The sequence below is a fragment of the Lynx rufus genome, unplaced genomic scaffold (genome assembly GCF_022079265.1).
Source record: "Lynx rufus isolate CCGP_SWC_20201006 ecotype Redwood Valley unplaced genomic scaffold, mLynRuf1.p SCAF_16, whole genome shotgun sequence".
NCBI lineage: Eukaryota > Metazoa > Chordata > Mammalia > Carnivora > Felidae > Lynx > Lynx rufus.
In genome coordinates, this window is record NW_025814830.1 from 44,448,862 (window position 1) to 44,469,045 (window position 20,184).

Here is a 20,184-nt window from a genome sequence, read left to right on the forward strand (position 1 = left end):
TCTTCTTTTTCCTTCCCTCCTGTTTGTTCTTTGAATTTTCTGCTTTCTTTTTAACAAGCAGATATTTTGAAATGAGAAAAGAAAGATCAACACAAGTTATTCTTTAAACCAAAAAAGTCTTCCCATTAGAATCAGAGACAGTAGAGCTACACGACTTTTAAAGGTCATCTGATAGAATTACCATCTAGACTGAGGAGAAAATCCAGAGATCAAACGTGTTGCCATCACACGGTGCACAACACATGGGTGGCAGAATGAGGACAAGAATCCGTGGTCCTGACTTGTGGTTCCGGTCTCCTTTCTCTTTTCTGCTGCCATCTGTGGCCGCACAAGAGACATAGAGGCAAAGCACTTGGAGAGATTTCTCTACAGGGGCCTCCATTCTAGAAACTTCTTCTGTCTAGAGACACTAAGCAACTGAGAGCCAGGAAATTCAACCTCCTGACCTTTTTTTCAGGGAAATCAGCCACCGCAATCAGCATGGCCAGGTACTACAATGCAGCCTGCTTGAACATCGACTCCATCGTGCTTGAAGCGATCTCTGATGGCAGCAACATCCCGGGGATCCGGGCCCGGGAGCTCTGTATCAGAGCTGCCATAGAGCAGTCCATGAAGGAAGGAGAAGAGTCTGGTAAGAGCCTTTTCCCCTGACTTTCTGTGGTCAAGTGGCCGGCAGCCTGCTGCTGATACCCATCTTCTCTGTGTCCCCCGTTGAGCTTTTCTCCCCCAGCCTGGTTGAAAGCTGACTTACAACATACTGCCAACTTACAGCCCAAGGAAGAGTTGTCTTCACTGAGTATCTGTGGCTCTCCCCGCTGCCCAGACAGGCACCCATTTGGTGCTACGGGGAACAGGACCATGAATAAGAGGCAGCCCACACTTTTGGGGGTGACTTGTGGAAGGGGAACAGACGTGGACTTGTTCAGAGCAGAGGGAAATAATGTAACAGGAATACTGACTTCTGTGAAAGGGCAACTTTGGGATGGCTGGGGTCCAACCAGCTTGATCTGGGGAAGCTTTCATGCAAATGAGCTTTAAAGGACAGGCAAAGATGAAGTCAAGTACATTCCGGCCCAAGAAAGCAAGGAAGCTGACAGTAAATTAGAGGTGGGAAGGCAGGCTCAGGCCCATCTTGGTTGACCTTGATGCCGAGATTAGGAATTTGGGTTTTATTTTGAAGGAACAGAGGAGTCGGGCAGTTATCACCCTCTGGGAGAAATGGTCAGAAAGCCACACTAGGAAAGCAGCTCTTGTAATGTCTTGTAAAGGAAGCACTGGAGATGCTGACAGTGAACAGGTTTGGGCCAGCCGACCCCCTAGCACCTGCATGGCAGGAAATTGAAAGATGGGGAGGCATTCCAGATGGTCACCTAGAATTTCCAGTCTTGGAAACCAGGAAGAGAGTGATGTCATTTACCAAGATAGGAAATGTGGGAAAAGGGGAAAGTTTGTTGGAGAAGAAAATTAATTAAGGTTTTGAACACCATAGTAGTGAGGCCTGGTGTGGCCTGCCTACCAGAGGTAGAGAATTCTGGCTCCATCAGGTTGTCTATGGACCGACAGGGCAGGAGATGGCTGCTCAATTGGGAAAATACATTGAAGTAGAGTGATTGCTCTGAGAGGAACCATTTTTAATAAATATTCATTCATAACAGCATAACATCATTTCTAATAGTGCACCATGCCTGCTGGTTGATTGATAAAAGTGGCTGGGGCTTTTAGACATGCCCCTTCCATACCTCTGCATAGAATGCTTAGGGAAATAGAAGATTCTTTGCTGAAAAGGTCAGAAAAGTAGCTTTTGAGTAGTGAAAGAGAGGAAAAATAATTTTCTCTCTATCCTGAGTTCTTGGCAGAGACTGCTATAATAAAAGATTAACAAGGAAAAAAAATAAGTTTATTAACATGTGTCCTTCCTGTGTACATGGAAGATACTCAGGAGGAAATGAGGTGACTTAGAATTCTGAATTAAATACCATCTTCACAGGGAGAGAAGAGGAGGGAGGTAGTCCTCTTAGGGGAGAGCAAATGAGTCTTAGGGAAGATGAATGGACCCACAGAACAATGGATGAGGGTACGGTAGTTAATGACAAGCGTGTCTCCTCTCCTGTGATGAGTCAGTCCACTCTGCTGGATGGAACTCCCAGGGTGGCGATTTGTGACAGTTGAGTTCCCTTTGGACACTTGTCTTTAGACAGATAAGAGAAAGTCAGAGAAGTCTTCTCCCCACATTTGCTGTTTTTCAAGTGCCCACAGTTCAAAAGCAAGCAGCGTATTTTGAGGTGGCATATCCTGAACTCTAATAGTCATATTTTGGGATGGTGTATTTCAGCTACCATCAGTGGGAACCCCAAGCTACATCATAATTCTGGTTCTCTTAGATTTTGTTTCCTTTTCTGTCAATTAAACTACATTTCACAGAGGTCTTTGGAGTTGTATTGGTGTCCCATAAGAAACTGTGGATTTGGTCTTCCTACCTGAGGAGGTCATGTCAAGCTAAAGAAATAACGGGGGGAGTCTTCCTCAAGAAAGTAAGAGGTGCACCTGCTGGAATAAAGAAAATCAGCCCAGAAAGTTCCAGAAAGAGGAGAGGGATGGAAAGGGCAGGACAGGACATTGGGGAACACTTATATTTTAAGAGGAGTGTGGGTAGAGGAGAAGCCAGGGAGGCCGAGAAGGCAGAGGGAGTGTCAGAAGGGTGGGCAGTCAGGAGAGCAGGATGCAGAGAAGTCAAGGAAACAGAGCTGCAGGCGGGAGGGGCAAGAAGGGTTTGCACACCTCTCCAGTGCCCTGGTTGGGTCTGGGCACCTTGGCCTTGTCTGTCTCATAGGCCTTATCACTGGTTCATATACCATTTACTTGACTTCCTTATGCTACTGTCTCCCTACCCCACCAGAATGTTAGCTGGGAGCAGGGATGTGTGTTCGTTCTCTTCACTGATGCATTCCCAGCCCCTGGGTTGGTACCTGGCACAGAGTAGACACAGAGTAAATACTTCCAAAAATGTGTCAAATCAATGAATGAATGTAGTCATAGATTGCTGGAAGTACAGATAGAATGAGCCCTGAGAGAGGGCCACTGTGGGTCACAGTTCAGAGGTCATTGGGCGCTTTGGAGAAAGCCTTTCAATGGAGGGGTTAAACCCAAACCTACACTTGCTGTTCACTGCGGGGTCCACAGGCTGTCCTGAAGCAGAAGTGGTAAATCTAACCCTGGGTGTCCCTGTCCCATGCAGTACCCACCAGCCACCTGAAACATGGGTGTCCAAATTGAAATGTGCTCCTTGGGGGTGGCGGTTCAGGCAGGGGGTAGGGGGTGGCACATGGGAGTTGAAGATGTAGTAGGAAAAAAAGACTGTAAAATAACAAGGTAGAAATTTGTTGATACAATCACATTTGGGGTAGATTGGGTTAAACATACCATGGAAATCGATTTGTACTTTTCTAATGTGGCTACTAGAAAATCTAAATTGCATACACATTATACATCTATTGGACAGATGTGGTCCACACTACTGTTTTAGAAGCTGGGCAGTGAGGAAAAAAGGAGGTGAAATGATGATGTCTTGAAAGAAATGAGAGATGAAATGAAAACCCTTATTAGTATTATATCAGGAAGAGCCGGCTTTGTAAGATATGGCAGGATGACGCTGCTGGCAGGGGAGGCTGACAGACATGGGGACAGCACAGAAGAGACCCTACAGCCATCAGTGGAGGCGGGAGCAGCCGTGGAGGCATAGGACTCATGGCGAAGTGAGTGGGCACAGGTGGCAAGAGGCTGGAGCCATCACAATCAGGTAGAGCCTGGAGGCACCGGGGGTAACAGGACCTGGATGAACGAGGGGCCAACCAACAGAATGTTGGTACAGCTGTTCCACTGGTGGCCTCATGCCCTTTGACCCCTGACACCCCCAGGTGCAGTATGGTGTCCTTGTACCTATAACCAGCTCTCAGGGGAGGGACAGAGGGACAAAGGATAGTGACAGCTCTCAAGGGAGTTCTGAGGGCTTATTTGCGGAAATGGCCAACAAGGAATAAGGAGTCTTAGCAAGTCTTCCTGAGCTGGAAAACGTGGAGGCTGCCTAGCGCACAACCGCATTACCCCATCTGAGGTGTCAGCTTTCCAAGGCAGGGCTACAGTGGACCAGCAGTTTCAGAAATGCTTGCCTTCGGGGCTGGAAGAGGAAGTGGGGCAGACTAACATGGGACCCACTGGGCAGATGGGCAGCGAAGAGCCCTGGACTCCAGTCCAGCCTCTCCACTCGCCTGTCCTCATGCAGCCTCGGCGTGTGTAGCCTCTTCTTCCAGCCCCTCCCAGCCAGCTGCAGATGGAGACGGCTGTGTGCTCCTCAAGAGAATCACACCAACCCCGCTAGGATTTGTGCCATCCCCACTATTATTTCCTGATCATCCTGAGGTGACTTTTAATATAAACCCACTCTCTCTGTGTAGCCCAGGAGGCTGCTTCAGGCCAAACTGCTGTGGGACAGACACATCTGAGCAGTGAGACCCTGGGCAAGTTTACCTCAGAATCTACCCTGTCCCCTGAAATGAAATCGGCGAAGACCATGCGTGGGAGCATGATGATTGCCAAAAGCAAGGCGGAGAGCCATGGCTCTGGGTCTCAGAAGCAGCACCACCAGCATGCGTCCGAAACGCCACAGGTACAAACCAGGGCTCCCCAGAAGAGGGGTGGGATCCCTCCTCCTGCCCTTTCTCCTCAGAACCCCTCAGCCATGTCAGCATCATGCCATTGCTGTGGGGGCCCTCACCAGGTTCATGGTACAGGTCCTGCAAGGAGAGGTCATCTGGCAGGCGTTCAGCAAGTGACTTTAATGTTATAGGCACTGGGTTGAATGCTAACAAAATAAAGATAAAGCAAAATCGCTGCACTTAAGCTGCCCTAAGAGTCTGATGAAGGAGATAACCACACATTCAAATATTTGCGATAAAATGAGATTGGTGACAAAAGAGCTTTGTAAAAGGAATTGGCTTGAACCGCATGAAATTGCCAACATTCAACCATTGGAACGGCAATTTCATATGGCTCAGTCTAATACTAAAGGAATGCTAAGGATGAAACCGTTCATATGAATTGTGGGAGGGCTGCACAGGGGTCATGGAAGGTCATAAAGTAGTCAGAAAGTTTGCGCCTCAGCCAAGGGACTTTGAGCACAATCTTGGCAGAATAGCAGGTGCTGTGGCCAGACAGTGGATGGCACCGTGGAGAGGTAGGTTATGAGTTGTCGGGGGAAAAGTGGAGTCAAGTGAGTGTAGGCTTCCAAGATGTTTCAAGGAACAAGAAAAGAGACTAGTTGTTAGAGGAGCAAATTTAGGGTTAAGAGAGTTGTTTCTCTGAAAGGAGAAAGGAGGTGGAGGCACAAGCAGGTCTGTAAGGAGAAGAGCTCCTGGAGGAGTGTGAGGTGACAATCCACCCAAGAGGGAATGAGATTCCTGGAGGAGACAGGGAGGAAAGGACTAAGCACAGTCAAAAGGGACGGGGGCCAGCTCCTTCTGGAGTCAGTAAAGGTGAAAACAGATACAGCTGCGTGTGGGGAAGGCAGGTGGAGAGCGGAGGTCAGAGAAGGTCTTTGCTGAGTGGCTCTAAGACGTGTGCAGGATGCAAAGTCTTTGCAGGAAGCATTGAGGAGGTTAGTGTTGCACAGCATGGTTGAGGAGAGTGGCGAAGCACTGATGTGTCCACCGGGAGGAATAGAACCAGAAATGGGTGGTGGACGAAAGAAAAGACAGTTCAGAATGCTGATTCTCCAGCCAAGACAGGAAGGCATAACTTCACTGTTTCAAAATTTCCCTAAGCAGTCATTCAGAGGTAGAGAGAGAAGTCATCATTGCAAGGGCACGAGTGTGCTCAGAACAAGGGGCAAGGGAGTTGAGAGTAGTATATGGGAAGTGCAGTATATGGAGAGAAGGAATTAAGAGGAGGGCAGCAGAATGAAACAGGATTCGAGGAAGAGTCTGTGGGTCTTGTTACCATCCAAGAGTGCAGTAGGGAGAGTGGGAGAGGTGGGTTCTTCAGAGGAGGCTGTTGAAGAAAACAGAGTGGAGGTGAAGGCCCTTGCAGGAGAGGACCCACATGTTGGATGGCGCAGGTGGATGGAATGGAAGCCAAGGTCTTCTCACGAGAGGAGGTATGCAGGTTGGATGGGACACTCTGGGGGGCTGAATTTGTGCCAAATAATGCCTCTCATCTTCGTTTCAGTCCCTCCTTCTTCTAACATCTTGAAAATTGGAACCGTCGACTCAGTTTCTTTTGCAGCATCATTTAACCCTCTTTCTCAAGACCAAATATGGTATTCATGGATGAACTAAAACTCATATTTGTATTAAACAGGGTGTCATTTGTATTAAACAGGGAATCATTTTCTTTGATTGGGTTCCATGCATCTGGACAGTGAAGCAAGGCTTTTTAGAATATATCAAAGGCAGCAGAAAACACTAAATCTGATCCCAATCCCCTTGCAATAAATAGGGAACTCAGAGCCTGTTCAAGATCACCCCTGCCCACATGGCTGCTCACACTGCTCCAGTGTGACAGGACTCATGCTTTGGACAACAGTCACTCTGTTGGCATGCTCCACCCACAAATGGCTTTTCAGTTTTCTAAAGCTCTCCTAAAGCATGAACTCTCCAATGACTTAAAGTTTATTTATGTTGCAAGTGGAAAGCAATGTATAATATGTCACATAATAAAGATATGACCGTAATATAAGGTCATTTGTTTATACATCACTGTGTTCTGGGAGAGCACTCCCTGGAAATTCTTATCTTTTGAATGACATTTAATACAACACTCTCATTTCTCAGTCCCATGCCCACCTCAGCTCCTCACTGCCATGGTCATGTTCAAGAACTTGTTCATCGTTACCCATAAATTCCAAGACCTCTAGACCACACATCCTACATCCTGACTACCATCTTCTAACCTTCCAGATGACTTCTATGAGAAGTAACTGGTCCCATCCAAAACTCCAGTCCACATCTTCACTGCCTACCACCCCCTTCACTCCCCATCTTACTCGGTTTGTTATCTGTGTCTGTCACTTTAGGCATTCCCTTGCCCCCTTGCCCTTCATCATACTCTCCAAGCAAAACTTCAGCCGATTCTCCACCTCCTCCATGCAGAGCGGCTGAACACAGCTGGAGACAATCTTCATCTCTCCTGAGTGGTCTTTATTTAAAAATTAAGACCACAAATCTCAAGCGGACCTTTGGTCTGCCCTAGTAAATTTGCCATCCATCTCTTCAAGATAACTATTTTATTGTGGTCGTCACTCTCCAAACCCCTAAGACCGTTTCCTCTTCCTCATTCCCAGCTGATGATCTCTCTTCTGACCCATGGAGGGAGCAGCAACAATGAGAAGACAATCACCATATTCTCCCACCACCAGACCAACGAGCCAGGCTGCACCCTCCCTGCCACAGAGTCACTGCCCCTGCTCTCATCCTAGGCCCTGCACGTGTGCACTGGACCCCACCCCTTCTCACTCAAGAGCTGAATTCCTGCAGTCATCCCCTTTCCCTCCCATTTGTTTTTTGCCCTATAGATCCTTCTCATCAGCATCTATGCATGCTTTATTACCTCCCATCTTTAAAAACACTGTCCCGACATCACAGATTCCCCCTCCAGCTCTTACCTTGTCCCTCAACTCTTCTTCAGGGCTGTTCCCCCCAAGAATGGCTGCATACCTCCCTCCTCATCCTCAACCCCCATTCTCTCTTTCACCTATTCCAGTGAGGCCTTTGTCCTTACCACCCCACAGATCACTCTTCTCAAGGTCGCTGGCATTCATCTTGCCAGATCCAGTGGCCTGTGTTCTGTCGTCCACCTCACATGACCTCACAGCAGCTGATAAGTCCTCTTCCTGGACGTGCTTCTGGCCAGCACACCACCACGCTCTTCTCCTTCCCCTTTGCCTCATTCGGGAGTCCCCCTACTCCTGCAGCTTCTCCACATCCTCCAGATCCATAGGCTTTTGGAATAGGCTAGGACTGAGTCATCTGCTCTTTTCTTTTCGTTATCTACCTTTTCTCTATAGGTGATCTCATCCAGTTTATTAAGTACTTAAATATTTTCAGGATGCGTGTGCCCCTCACATTTCTGTCTCCAACCCCAATTTCTTGCCCAGCTGAGGTTCACACATGCAAACTCACATTCATTATCTCTGTTGAATGGTTTAAACACATCTCAAAATGTATGTGTCTGAAAAGTGACTCTTGCCCCTCACCCAAAACAGAACAAGGCAAAAAATTGTTCTTCCTTCAGTTTTTTTCTTTCTTAATTAATGACTTTGCCATTTTCCCATATGCTCAGACTAAAACCCAAGGGATCATTCTTGGTGCCCCTCTTTCTTTCACATCCTATCCCAAGTCCTAGTGGGATGGAATGTTAGAGAAAGTATCAGCCATTTCTCACCACTTCCACCATGGCATCCTTGTCCCTGCCACCATCATCTCCTGCCTTGACCATGGAGATGTCTAACTAGTCTTCCCACCTCTGCTCTTTTTACCTCATGCAGCAGGCACAGTGGCCTTTCAGAAATAAAACTCAGATCATTGTCTGCCTAAAACATGCCAACAACTTCCCATAACACTTGGAATAAAATCCAAATTCCTTAGTGGGGTCTGCAAGCCCTGACCATGCCTTAGACTTGAATTAAGCCCGACCCTCTTCCCCATTGCTCACTCAGTACAGTTACACTGGGCTCCCACGTGCTCCCCAGAGCCCATCAAGCACACTCGTGTGCAAGGAGCTTGCTGTTCCCTCACAGAAAGACTCTTCTCTCAGGATCTTGTCTCATTCTTTCATATTGTTGTCCAACCCTGTCACTGTTCTCTATGTCCTTACCTCATTCTTTTCTCCCTAGCACTTGTCACTATCTCAGACTATGTGACTGATTTGGATATTCACCTGCTCCTTTTCTGTCTCCTCTATTTGAAATAAGGACCACACAGGCAGCAACATTGCCAGCGTTGTTTGTTGTTGTATCCCTAGTGCTAGAGGGACCCCTTGTACCTCATAGGTGCCCAATATTTGTTGAATGAATGAACAAATGTGTACATATACAAAACACCTTTCACAGTGTTCCCACTTGAAGCTTAGGCAATTCTTTAAGGAAAACCTTTCATTTTACAAAGCAATCTCCATTTTACAGATGAGGAAATGAGGCCCAGAGAGATTATACGATTTCCACGAGGTCATATGGCTTGTAAGTATGAGAGCTGCTGGGACACCAAGCTGGATTCTAACTCCTGATCTTTCTTCCGCTCGACAGATTTCCTCCAGCCCTCTCCCTTCGGGGCCTGCACAGCGCCGGCTCAGTGTCAGCCCCAGTATTGGAGGTGAGACCGGGCTCGTGAGCTGTGTGCTCCCTGAGGACCTATTCACCCAGATCCTGGCTGATCGCATACAGGTACGTCCGTGCCCACCTGCCCAGAGCTGCACGGCTCACACTCCATCCCTGCGCTGGGACCTGAGATTCCGATCCACGGCCCACCCATGGCGGCTCAGAACCCAGGGGTCTTGGAGAGGAAAGGTGGGCTTCTTCACCCCCAACAGTCATTTGCTCTTGTCCTTTTGACAGCTCTTGTTAGGCAACTGGCCCTGGCGCAGTCTGCTGCCTGAAGTCACTCTCCTTAAAGGACCATTGAGCATGTTACATATTAAAAAAAAAAAAAAAATCAGATTCATGATACAGCCCTACAGTGGTATATTAAAAAATCATAACATGGAGCCATGGAAAGTTAGAATTTGGAACCATATTAATTGCTGTAAAAATCTGTTTTCAATGTATTGAGAAAAGCAGGTTATGAAATAGTATGTACAGCACAATTACATTTCTATAAAAATATGTCTAAATGTATGTCATACAAACAGTAAAAACTCTGAAAGTGTATTAACTGTGGTTATCTTTGGATAGCAGGATAATGGATTTTTAGTTCTGTTCATACATTTCTGAATTATTTTACAATGCCACATTGCTTTTCAAGTCAAAAAACACAATAACCGTTTCCAGTTAAAAAAAATTGTTTTCATAAGCATTGTACAGTTAAAGAAAAGAAAACAAGATCAGCAGGATTTGGGAGGACACCCCTAAGCCTGTTTGCTGCTTATGGTTTGCAGAGAGCTAAACGGCTCACCAGGTCCTGGAGTTGTCCATTGGCTTTGGCTTTTTCAAAGTAGGCCACGATATTAGTTGCACATCTCAATAGAACAAAATGCGACCTGAGGCTCCCAGAAGAGGAGATGTCATCACAGGAAATTACTCAGGTTAAGGTTTGATGGCTACTGTGTTCACAGTGCTGTCACTCTCAGTTGACTCGAGCAAGGTGAGCTGATAAGTGTGCTGGTGTTTCGTGTACCCAGGTTAAATCACTGGTAAAGCCCAAAGTAAGCCAGCAGAGCAGTGCTACTCGAAGTACTGGTCTTTGATGAAACATGGAGTTTGTGTGGCTTCCTTCATCGACAGTCTTGCTACAAAAAACAAAACAAAACAAAACAAAAAAACAGCAGCTGAAATAAATAGTGTTTTTCGTGATGTCATTGATTTACATTCTGGCACAAGATTCTGGTCTCATCAAACACTGGTAGTGATCAGCTCCTGGCCAAGGGTGGCCAGTCTGTGTACCACCCTTTGAGTAACACTGATGTACAACAGAGGCTGCTCCTCAGTGGTTAGTATTACCAAGATCGTTACACACCAAGGCAGTAACGCCACTGAAAGATCTGAATGGCCCACCTGCTACTGGTGCCCTTGCTGTTACTCTGTGAGGGGGGATACCTTGCCTTTCCCTCCTCTCTGCCTGTTCCTCATGGACCTGCCCAAACCCTCACTTTCACGTTTAGTTTGCGTTCCTTATTTCTGTAGAGATAGGAGAAATCTTTTATTCTACAAATATGTATGATAAAGCTCTTGCATTACTGATAAAATATTTTTATTTTTCTCTCAAATTTTATAACAGCATGTTGAATGTAGCAGGTGGAAGGGTGGTTTAACGGCATTTACCTGGGGGCCCAGTAGGTCAGCAGAGACCTTTGCAGCCCCCAGTAAAACCACCCACGAAAGAACAAGCAACTTTCTCCATAGAGAACCCAGTAACTGTGGCCTTAGTTACTGTCTTTTCTCACTCTGGTTTCAGCTGAGTGACTGCTTCCGCGGAGTGGTGTTTGATAGCGTTGAGACCCTCTTTGCTCGGAACCCGGCTATGGCTCTCCTCTGCCTGCTGAAGGCCATCGGCAACCGGGAGCACATCTACGTAATCAACATGGCCCAGGATTACACAGTCATGAAGGCCCAAGAGAAAGCCAAAAAGGAGCAAGAAGGTAAGGCCCCGTACTCTTCTGGGCTGCCCTTCCCAAGCCCTAACAGCCCTTTCAACAGAGCCTTACACTTTTTGAAATGCTTCTCCACCACGTTGAGCCATTGTGCAGATGAAACTATTACATCTGCCATGTCATCGGTGCTCACCTCCGCCCTGTAAGGTGACCAGAAGTTCTTATTTCTACCTTGCACCCGAGGGAACTGAGGTACGGCTGACCTATTGGGAGACTACAGGACAGGGAATGGACCCAGCCAGCTCTTCTTGTAACAGACACGTTTCCCTTCCCCCTAATATCACACTGCATCCCTTCTCATCTTCCCTGTGATCACAACCAACCCATGGGGGACACATCACAAGTCCCATCCTGACTCAGGTGACTGATTAGCTTGTTGGTTTTGTTTAAGGGGACTGTACATTTCCTGCAAACACTGGAAGTGCTCATAAACTTGACAAAACAGCTTCTACATCTTAGCCTCCTGTGTCCATGCACTGCAGCCAACATTCTGTACACTTGAAATGTCTCTAAATGGCACTGTGGGTTATTTAATCCTTACAGTAACCCTCTGGGGATCATTGTCCCCCTTTTACAGACAAGGAAAAGGAGGCTCAGAGACATCAACAGTGTAAGATCACACAGCAAATTAGTAAGGTCTTTATAACTCTGAAACCTTGCTTTTTCCTGTCATTACAACAGTAGCTTGAAAAAAATTTCAGTGATTGAAAATTAAACACACACACACACACACACACACACACACATTCAGAGTAATGTTAGCTTGAGTTCCCAATTTAGTCATAAGCAGACCTAGCAAATTCTGGTCCCCAAGGGGGGAGGTGACACTTTCCTCGGGAGGCAGACTCCTGCTCTGGCCTCAGCTCGGTGACATCACTGCCCTTCCTTACTTGGCCTTACCTCTCTTCTGGAAAAATCCAAGCAAATTATAGTGCTTTTTCATTAAGGAAATAATTACAAACTTGAGCTCTCTTAGTTCTTAAACAGAACTGAAAGACTGCTTCCTTACATTCTCATCCAGAGAAAAATTAGGAAGAAAATCCCTGGCAGTGTTCCAGCCTCTGACTTCCTGCTTTTCCAGAAAGCTTATGTCCCCGTTACCATCAACTTGAAATAAAATATCTCTTTTCATTTTTTCATTTACTTGTGGATTGAGGTTTTTCACCATTGCATTATGGGCTCCTCTCCCTGAAATCTTCTGCATTTGAAAAAAGTCCCAAGGCAGCATCCAGTAACAATATTATTATATTCAAATCTAATTTTTATTGAACACTTATGAATTTGCCAGGCACGGGCCTAGATGCTTTAGAGGGTTGCCTATATGATCCCCATGGCAGCCTGTGGAGGAAGAACCCTGATTCTTATCTGTTCCTAGCCCTTGGTAAGTGTCAGAGAAGGATCTTCAGGTACACATCTCTGAGCCCAAAGCACAGGCCTACAAGAAGTGGAAGTTGTAGAAAAGAATCTGAGAGCCTTTGTGCTGGGCATGACCATGCTTCTGGACCTGGAATCTGTAGGGTGTGGAAAATGGTTTCCCTTGGTCTGCAAATGGTTCTGTCACCCTGAGCACTCTGGCGACATATGTTTGTAGTGTATGAAGTTCGTGGGTGCTATATTACTTCCCAGTCACTGCGGTAGCAAATTACAGACTGGATGCCCCCAAATAACACAGACTTGCTGTCTTACATTTCTGGAAGTCAGAAGTCCTTAAAGTGGGGTGTCCACAGGGCTCTGTTTCATTGAAGGCTCCAGGGAGAGAATCCATTTCCTTACCTTCTCAAGCTTCTAGAGGCCACTTGCATTTCTCAGCTCATGGTCCCTACTTCACAGCATTCTGACCTCTGCTTCCATTGCCACATCTCCTTCTCTGACCCTGACCCTCCTGCACCCCTCTTATAAGGACCTTTGTGATTATACTGGGCCCACTCGGATAATCCGGGACAGTCTCCCACTGCAAAGTCCTTAACTTAATCACACCTGCAAAATCCTTTCCCCCACACCAGGTAGCGTATTCACAGTTCTGGAGATTAGAACATGGACATCTTTGGAACTACTATTCAGTCTAGCACAGATGGAGACCAGTTTTGGAACTGTGTGAGTGAAGGAAGGCCCACCAGAGATCAAGAATGTCCCCGCAGCACCAGAGCCGCCCTTGCCCTGGCGTAGACCCTCCATAGCAAGTGTGGGCTGGGAGCTGAGCCACTGAGGGCCCTGCAGCCAAGGCTGGTGAGTGAGTCACTTTCCCTCACTTTCCTCTCTCTGTTCCCTCCACAGAGAGCAAACGCAGGGAGGCACTTCAGAAAGAGAAGGAGCGTCTCCAAAATATGGATGAGGAAGAATATGATGCCATGACAGAGGAGGAGAAAATCATGTTCAATCGAGAGGTTCAGCAGGCCCTCCGGGAAAGGAAGAAGAGGTCAGAATCAAGGGGTAGTCAGGCTGGAAGTGGTTCCCCCCAGGAGTAACACACAGCCCATCCTGGAGACTGGGATCACCTTCCGGGGGAGCAGCATGACCAAGGGAGACACAGGAGGGTCACCTTCCGGGAGAGCAATGTGACCAAGGGAGACAGGAAGATGACCTGCTAAGAGCAGGAAAACACCTTGACCATCAAGGGGACTGGTTGCTGCAGCCTTTCAGGGTTTCTTTCATTGTCCTCCCCGTCCTTCTCTCTGGAGGACATCTGACACTAGAGGGAAGGTTGTATGATAGAATGGCAGGGGACTTCTGGCCCCTCTGTTCTCCCAGGGCTCCCACAAGCTTCTCCTGACAACTGCCCTCTAGGTGTGGCTCATCAGCCTCTGTGCTCAGGTGTCCACAGCTGGTGACTGAGGGGCCACTCTGTTGACATAAGCTTAATGGTCGCTCCCCAGAATTCAGTCATTTCTCCTTCCCCAGCCATCATCTTGGCCTTTTGTGGTGTTATCTGTGCCCTGAGTTCTGACCGCCTCTCCCACTTGATCCTCAGCCTGGACAGTTCACCAGAGACCCTGGGCAGTCTCTCAGCCACTTTCTGTGCCCATCACTGGGAACCACACAGGAAAGACTGAATCCCCTCCACACCACATGGGCCCCAGGAGACTCAAGCTATCTCAGATAGCAGTAAAATATATGCCCTTTCTGCCCTCAGAGCTTCAAACGTGCTGAGAGAGGAGGGTATATTGCTTACCCTCCATAGAATTCCACACATTGGCAAAGCCAAGATACTTGCCCTACCGTAGAGGGACATAGTCTCTTTCCACCTCCAGACTCCTCCAACTGACCCCAAAAGAGCTTTTATGCCCTCTCTGCCCCCATAGTATGCCCTCATTTCTTCATCTGCATGGTCCCTTGTAAAAATGCCCAGGGGGCGCTGCCTGGTGGCTGGGTCTCAGTTAAACATCTGACTTCAGCCCAGGTCATGATCTCACAGTTCATGAGTTTGAGCCCTGCATCAGGTTCTGTGCTGTCAGCACAAAGCCAGCTTCGGATCCTCTCTCCCCGTCTCTCTCTCTGCGCCTCCCCCGCTTTCTCGCTCGCTCTCTCTCTCTCTCAAAAATAAACATTTAAATAAATAAATAAATAAATAAATAAATAAATAAACAAGCAAACAAACAAACAAACCCAGTCCTCCAGAGGTATAAAAAATACTAGCTTTGGGATTCCAAAGGAATCTCTTTTCTTTCTCATCCAGGTCATTGCTTTCAGGAATTTATTTCATAGTGGACTTGGAAAATATAAATCTGATCCTCAAAGCTCAGCAATGACTTGTTTGTGTGACACACACACACACACACACACACACACACACCTAGTAATGATGAGTTGGCTACAGTGGATGATAGAGAATCACAGCAACCAGGAGCAACCAGGGATTCCTAGAAATGAAAACAGATGGGTTTTGTACTTTCAGAAATGCTGTCCCCTCCACTTTTGTTTATATTTGGTGTCCCAGCCTTGGTGCCCCTTCTGCCACTGGCAACAGGGCAGGCCCAGCTGAATCCATAGCAGGAAGGGACAGAGAAAAGAAAGGAATGTGGCTTTCAGATCCACCACCATGGCTCCAACCTAGCCATTAGGGACTGCTATTTATTTTATTTTTTTATTTATTTTTAATTTTTTTTTAACATTTATTTATTTTTGAGACAGAGAGAGACAGAGCATGAACGGGGGAGGGTCAGAGAGAGGGAGACACAGAATCTGAAACAGGCTCCAGGCTCTGAGCTGTCAGCACAGAGCCCAACGCGGGGCTCAAACCCACGGACCGTGAGATCATGACCTGAGCCGAAGTCGACCGCTTAACTGACTGAGCCACCCAGGCGCCCCAGGGACTGCTATTTAAAACACCATTTCTTGAGACACCTGAGTGGCTCAGTCAGTTAAGCATCAGACTTCGACTCGAGTCATAATCTCATGGCTCATGAGTTCAATCGCTGCTTCAGGCTCTGTGCTGACAGCTCTCTCTCTGCCCCTCCCCCACTCACACTCTGTCTCTCTGTCTCTCAAAAGTGAATAAACGTTAAAAAATAAATAAATAAAATACTGTTTCTGTTCTAATGTTGTCTGAACATTAGATGTAACAAGTATAGGAAGCTGAGCCACATCTGAACTGGTATCAGAACAATCTTTGCAACTTACTTTTTGAAAACTGCTAACATCAAGCTATTTTCAGCCCTTGCCTTGCTCTCCTATGAAGGAAGATTGATATACAGATTGAGTGTTCCTCTTAGTTGAGTTTGAGGTGATCAGTTTTGCTGAATGACTTTTCAGAGACCCTACTTTCTTTCTTTCCTTTCTTCCCTTCTTCCCTCCCTCCCTGTCTTCCTTCCTTCCTTCCTTCCTTCCTTCCTTCCTTCCTTCCTTCCTCCCTTCCTTCTTTCCTTCCTTCCTTCCTATTTACCCACATTATTTACCCACATTTCTTTACCTGCATTTCATTCTTCTTATGCCCGAGAAAGCTCTGCCCATGTCCCTCCACTGGACACGCCCAGTTAGGGGGAGTGGACAGGAGAGGCTCTAAACTCTGTTTTCTCTGCTTGGTTTGATGAAGGGAGCTGGAGAGGCTGGCAAGGGAGATGCATGAAAAGAAGTTACAGCAGGAGCTTGAGCGGCAAAAGGAAGAAGATGAGCTAAAACGGAAGGTCAAAAGGCCAAAGCAAGGACCAGTAAAGGAGGAACCTCCCACAAAGAAATCTCAAACAGCAAACCGGCAGGTAGCAACCCTCTCTTGCTCCTTAGCAAGAAGCAGAACAGAGAGAGCATACATTGTAACCAGCCCATCAATCCAGTACTTTCCCTTCCACAAATTTGTACCTGATACTGTTTGGATTTTGCAGTGGAGCAGAAGGTAGGAGGGAAGGGGCCAACATTTGTCACAGGCTGATTGTGTGCCAGGATCCCTGGCTGCCCTTTATGTAATTCTGTCATTTTGGCCTCCCTCCCACCCTGTGAGGTTCAGAGCCATGAACCCTGCCTGCGGTTGAAAGAGACAAAGTCGTGGGTATCAGACCTCCCCCAGTTACGTCTGACCACAGTCATTGTACTTTCCACTGTACCCCGCCCTCCCTGTAAGTCCCCTGGATGGTGCTGAATGGGCTGGTATTCACAGTTTGCCTCAGTAAGCCACAAAGTCAGTAGAGCCCCGGTGTTCAACCAACAGCTTATCTTGACAATGGTCAAGGAAGGCACTGCAACATAAGCTTGTCCTTGCAGACAACTAGTGATAGTTTACCAGCCTGCCAAGCTTAGCAGTCACATCTCTGGGGCCATGACCCAGGAAGGCAGAACAGCCAACACAGCACCAAGGGTGGTGCTCACAGCCCGGGAGGGTAGCTAGCCAGCTGGTGGGCACAGTGACTATTTCAGCACTGGATGCTCTGAGGGTGAAGCTAAAGCCAGACAAGCCAGACTCCCAGACAAGATGCAGACTGGTCCCAGTAGATGAGCAAGGCACAGTGACCACATCTGAGCAGACACAAGGGCAGAGGAATTAGGCTTCAGCGGCCACAGTCAGGTAGAGCTCAGGAAGGAGCAGGGTCTGAGCGTGCAGAAACGGCCCAGGCTTGGGAGCAGAACCAAGCACAAGGAGCAAGAAGGCCTGGACTCTCTGCTGTACCTGGCCTCCGGCTGCTCTGTGCTGGGCTTCTGCAACCTTCCAAGGGCAAGCCCTCCCTGCCCCTCTCTGGCCGCTCCTTCCACACAAAGTCCTCTGCCTGAAATCTGTTGTCCGGACAGAACTTTCGGTGTCTTGGCAGTGACTCTACTGACAGTGGAGAAAGACACAGTAGTAGCCAAGCCCCTCCCCTCCATACTCAACTAGGTGAGTGACCCCTCCAGGGGACAGCTCTACCCAGCACTGACCTCCTAGCTGCGTTGGAGATGAGACAGAGGAGTGGTACGGTGAGGCGCTGAGGCAAGGGGGAAGCCAACCCAGCGAGCCTGCCTCAGAGCCCAGCTTTGTGGAGGAGGCACACTTTCAGCAGGAAAGGGGGTTCTGGGCTGCTCTGCAGGCAGTGAACATTCGGCTAGACTTCATGTCATCAAAGAACGAACAAAAACCTCTGGGGCCTCCCCAAGGATTCCATCCAGAGGGGAAGAAAATCAGAGCCCACAAAGCAAGTTTAAAAGGGCAGGAGAAAAAGAATGAAGTTGGTTTCTCTAGGCCAGGTTAATTAAATAAATAGGTATTTTTTAAAAGCCAGGGCACAGTCAAATTCTTAAACTCCTGTTTGTTCCCCACGAAGGACCGTGGAGAGGATATTTTAACAAGGACCCCCCAAGATGACACAGACACAGACATAGCCCCTGGGTCTATAAGAGGCACCTGGGGCTCTGTGAGGCCTTCTTTCAAAACACAATATCCTCTTGCTCTCATTTATGCCATTGTTCTCCAGTAAAGAAATGTTTTAAGCATGTTTTATGTGTTTTGCCTCCTAGATTCTTACTTTTTCCAAACTAGATGTCAAGATGGATGCAGTAGAAAGGAAAGTATCCATCAGGGAGCAGTTAACCGAGGAGGAACTGACAAAGAAGAGAAGGAACCAACTGGCAGACCCTCACGTGGTTGGGTCTCCCCTTGTCCAGGAGCCAGAGGACAGTGAGGGGGACCTCCTGAAGGATGCTGCCAAGCACCTGGCCCACAAGTTTAAGACCTATGAGCTGACTCTCAAGGATGTTCAGAACATCCTCATGTACTGGGACCGGAAGCAAGGCATTCTGCTGCAACACATGGGCACCGAGGACATACCCCACGAGGCTGATGACCAGCGCCAGGTTCCTTCGGGTGGGCGCCGAGGCCGCAAGGACCGGGAGAGGGAGCGTGCAGAGAAGGAGAGAGCCGAGAAGGAGCGCCAGGAGCGGGAGAAGGCTGAGAGGGAGCGTCTGGAGAAGCTCCGGGCTCTGGAGGAGCGGAGCGATGGAGGAGAGGCTGATGGGGAGGAGGACCATGAGGGGAAGAAGGATCTAGGCGTGCCATTAATAAACATCCAGACACCTGACATGGAAGGCTTGAACTGGAAGCAGGCCCTGGACAATGACAGGCTTCCCAAAGGGGATCAGGTACAGACTCTTTTCCAGGATGCAGATGTAATGAATGGGGTAGCAGGTATTGTACTAATTACCATTAAGGTGTTTCTTTCTGTATCCCCTTAATTCCGTTAATCTCTGATTAATCCCTTGGATATAAGACAACAATGGCTAAAAGGACCTATTTCTAGGTGAAAATCCATAGAAAGCTCCACAGATCTAAATTACTCTATCTGACCTCAGAAAAAACTGTCTATAGGGTTGATTTTTAATATCGATAATACTGGTGTTGCAGGCTGGCAAGGTAGGTACGCTGTAGGGTGAAGCAAGAGGCTCAACTACTTTAAAATCTTGTTCCCACAAGTTCTTATAGTGACAGAAATCATACTATTTATCAGATAGCCTTTTGGCCCTAGAAAATACTGCGTATCCAGAAGCCTCTTGGGTAATGGTTTGAAGGAGACAGTTACTATAGCCTTTTGTCTGAGGAAGAACTTCTGTAAAGCACCAGAAAGCAAATAGTTTAGGCTGCGGGTCATACAGTCTCTGTCACAACCACCACCAACATATAAATCAATGATTTTGTTCCAATACAACTTCATTTACAAAAGCAGGGAGCAGGCCAGACTTGACCAGGGGGACACAGTTTGCTGATCTCTGGTTTCGTCTATAAGAAATTAGACACAATCAGGGGCGCCTGGGTGGCGCAGTCGGTTAAGCGTCCGACTTCAGCCAGGTCACGATCTCGCGGTCCGTGAGTTCGAGCCCCGCGTCGGGCTCTGGGCTGATGGCTCAGAGCCTGGAGCCTGTTTCCGATTCTGTGTCTCCCTCTCTCTCTGCCCCTCGCCCGTTCATGCTCTGTTTCTCTCTGTCCCAAAAATAAATAAACGTTGAAAAAAAAAAAAAGAAATTAGACACAACCTTAACAAGGAGAGAACAGAGCCTGGGAGGGATGTATGGCAGGTAAGGGCTAATGGGAAGACACGGGTAATTCTGCAAGGGGGCACATTAGGGTGTGGTTTGGCCCCACAGCAGCAGACCAGGTGGGCCAAAGGGCAGAAGACCGTTGGAGGACACACCACCACTGGTTTTACAGTTCCGCCTCCACTCAGCCTTAGATAAGGCATCATGGCCGTTTTTCCCCTAGAATTATGTTTTTTTTTTTTAAAAAAGAACATCTTCTCATCTTGCTTTGTGCTCCAGTACTATAGCCAAGATGATCTGCCTGCCTTTTTGTTTTCTCTCCACACTCCAAGCCACAGGTTAGACTGTTGGTTATAAAGTTCTTTAACCCTGGCTCTATTAATTTAACAATTGGTACAAACTGTT

The 20,184-nt window shown here is 47.6% G+C and overlaps 1 protein-coding gene across 1 annotated transcript in view; it reads left to right on the forward strand.

Moving 5' to 3' along the window:
- The window catches only part of HYDIN (HYDIN axonemal central pair apparatus protein), a 340,954-nt gene that overhangs the window by 235,565 nt on the left and 85,205 nt on the right, over window positions 1-20,184 (forward strand). The window contains 7 exon segments of the mRNA XM_047079251.1: window positions 458-631; window positions 4,452-4,663; window positions 9,293-9,430; window positions 11,157-11,340; window positions 13,627-13,768; window positions 16,382-16,544; window positions 18,268-18,888. Coding sequence (XP_046935207.1) covers window positions 458-631; window positions 4,452-4,663; window positions 9,293-9,430; window positions 11,157-11,340; window positions 13,627-13,768; window positions 16,382-16,544; window positions 18,268-18,888 — 1,634 coding nt within the window.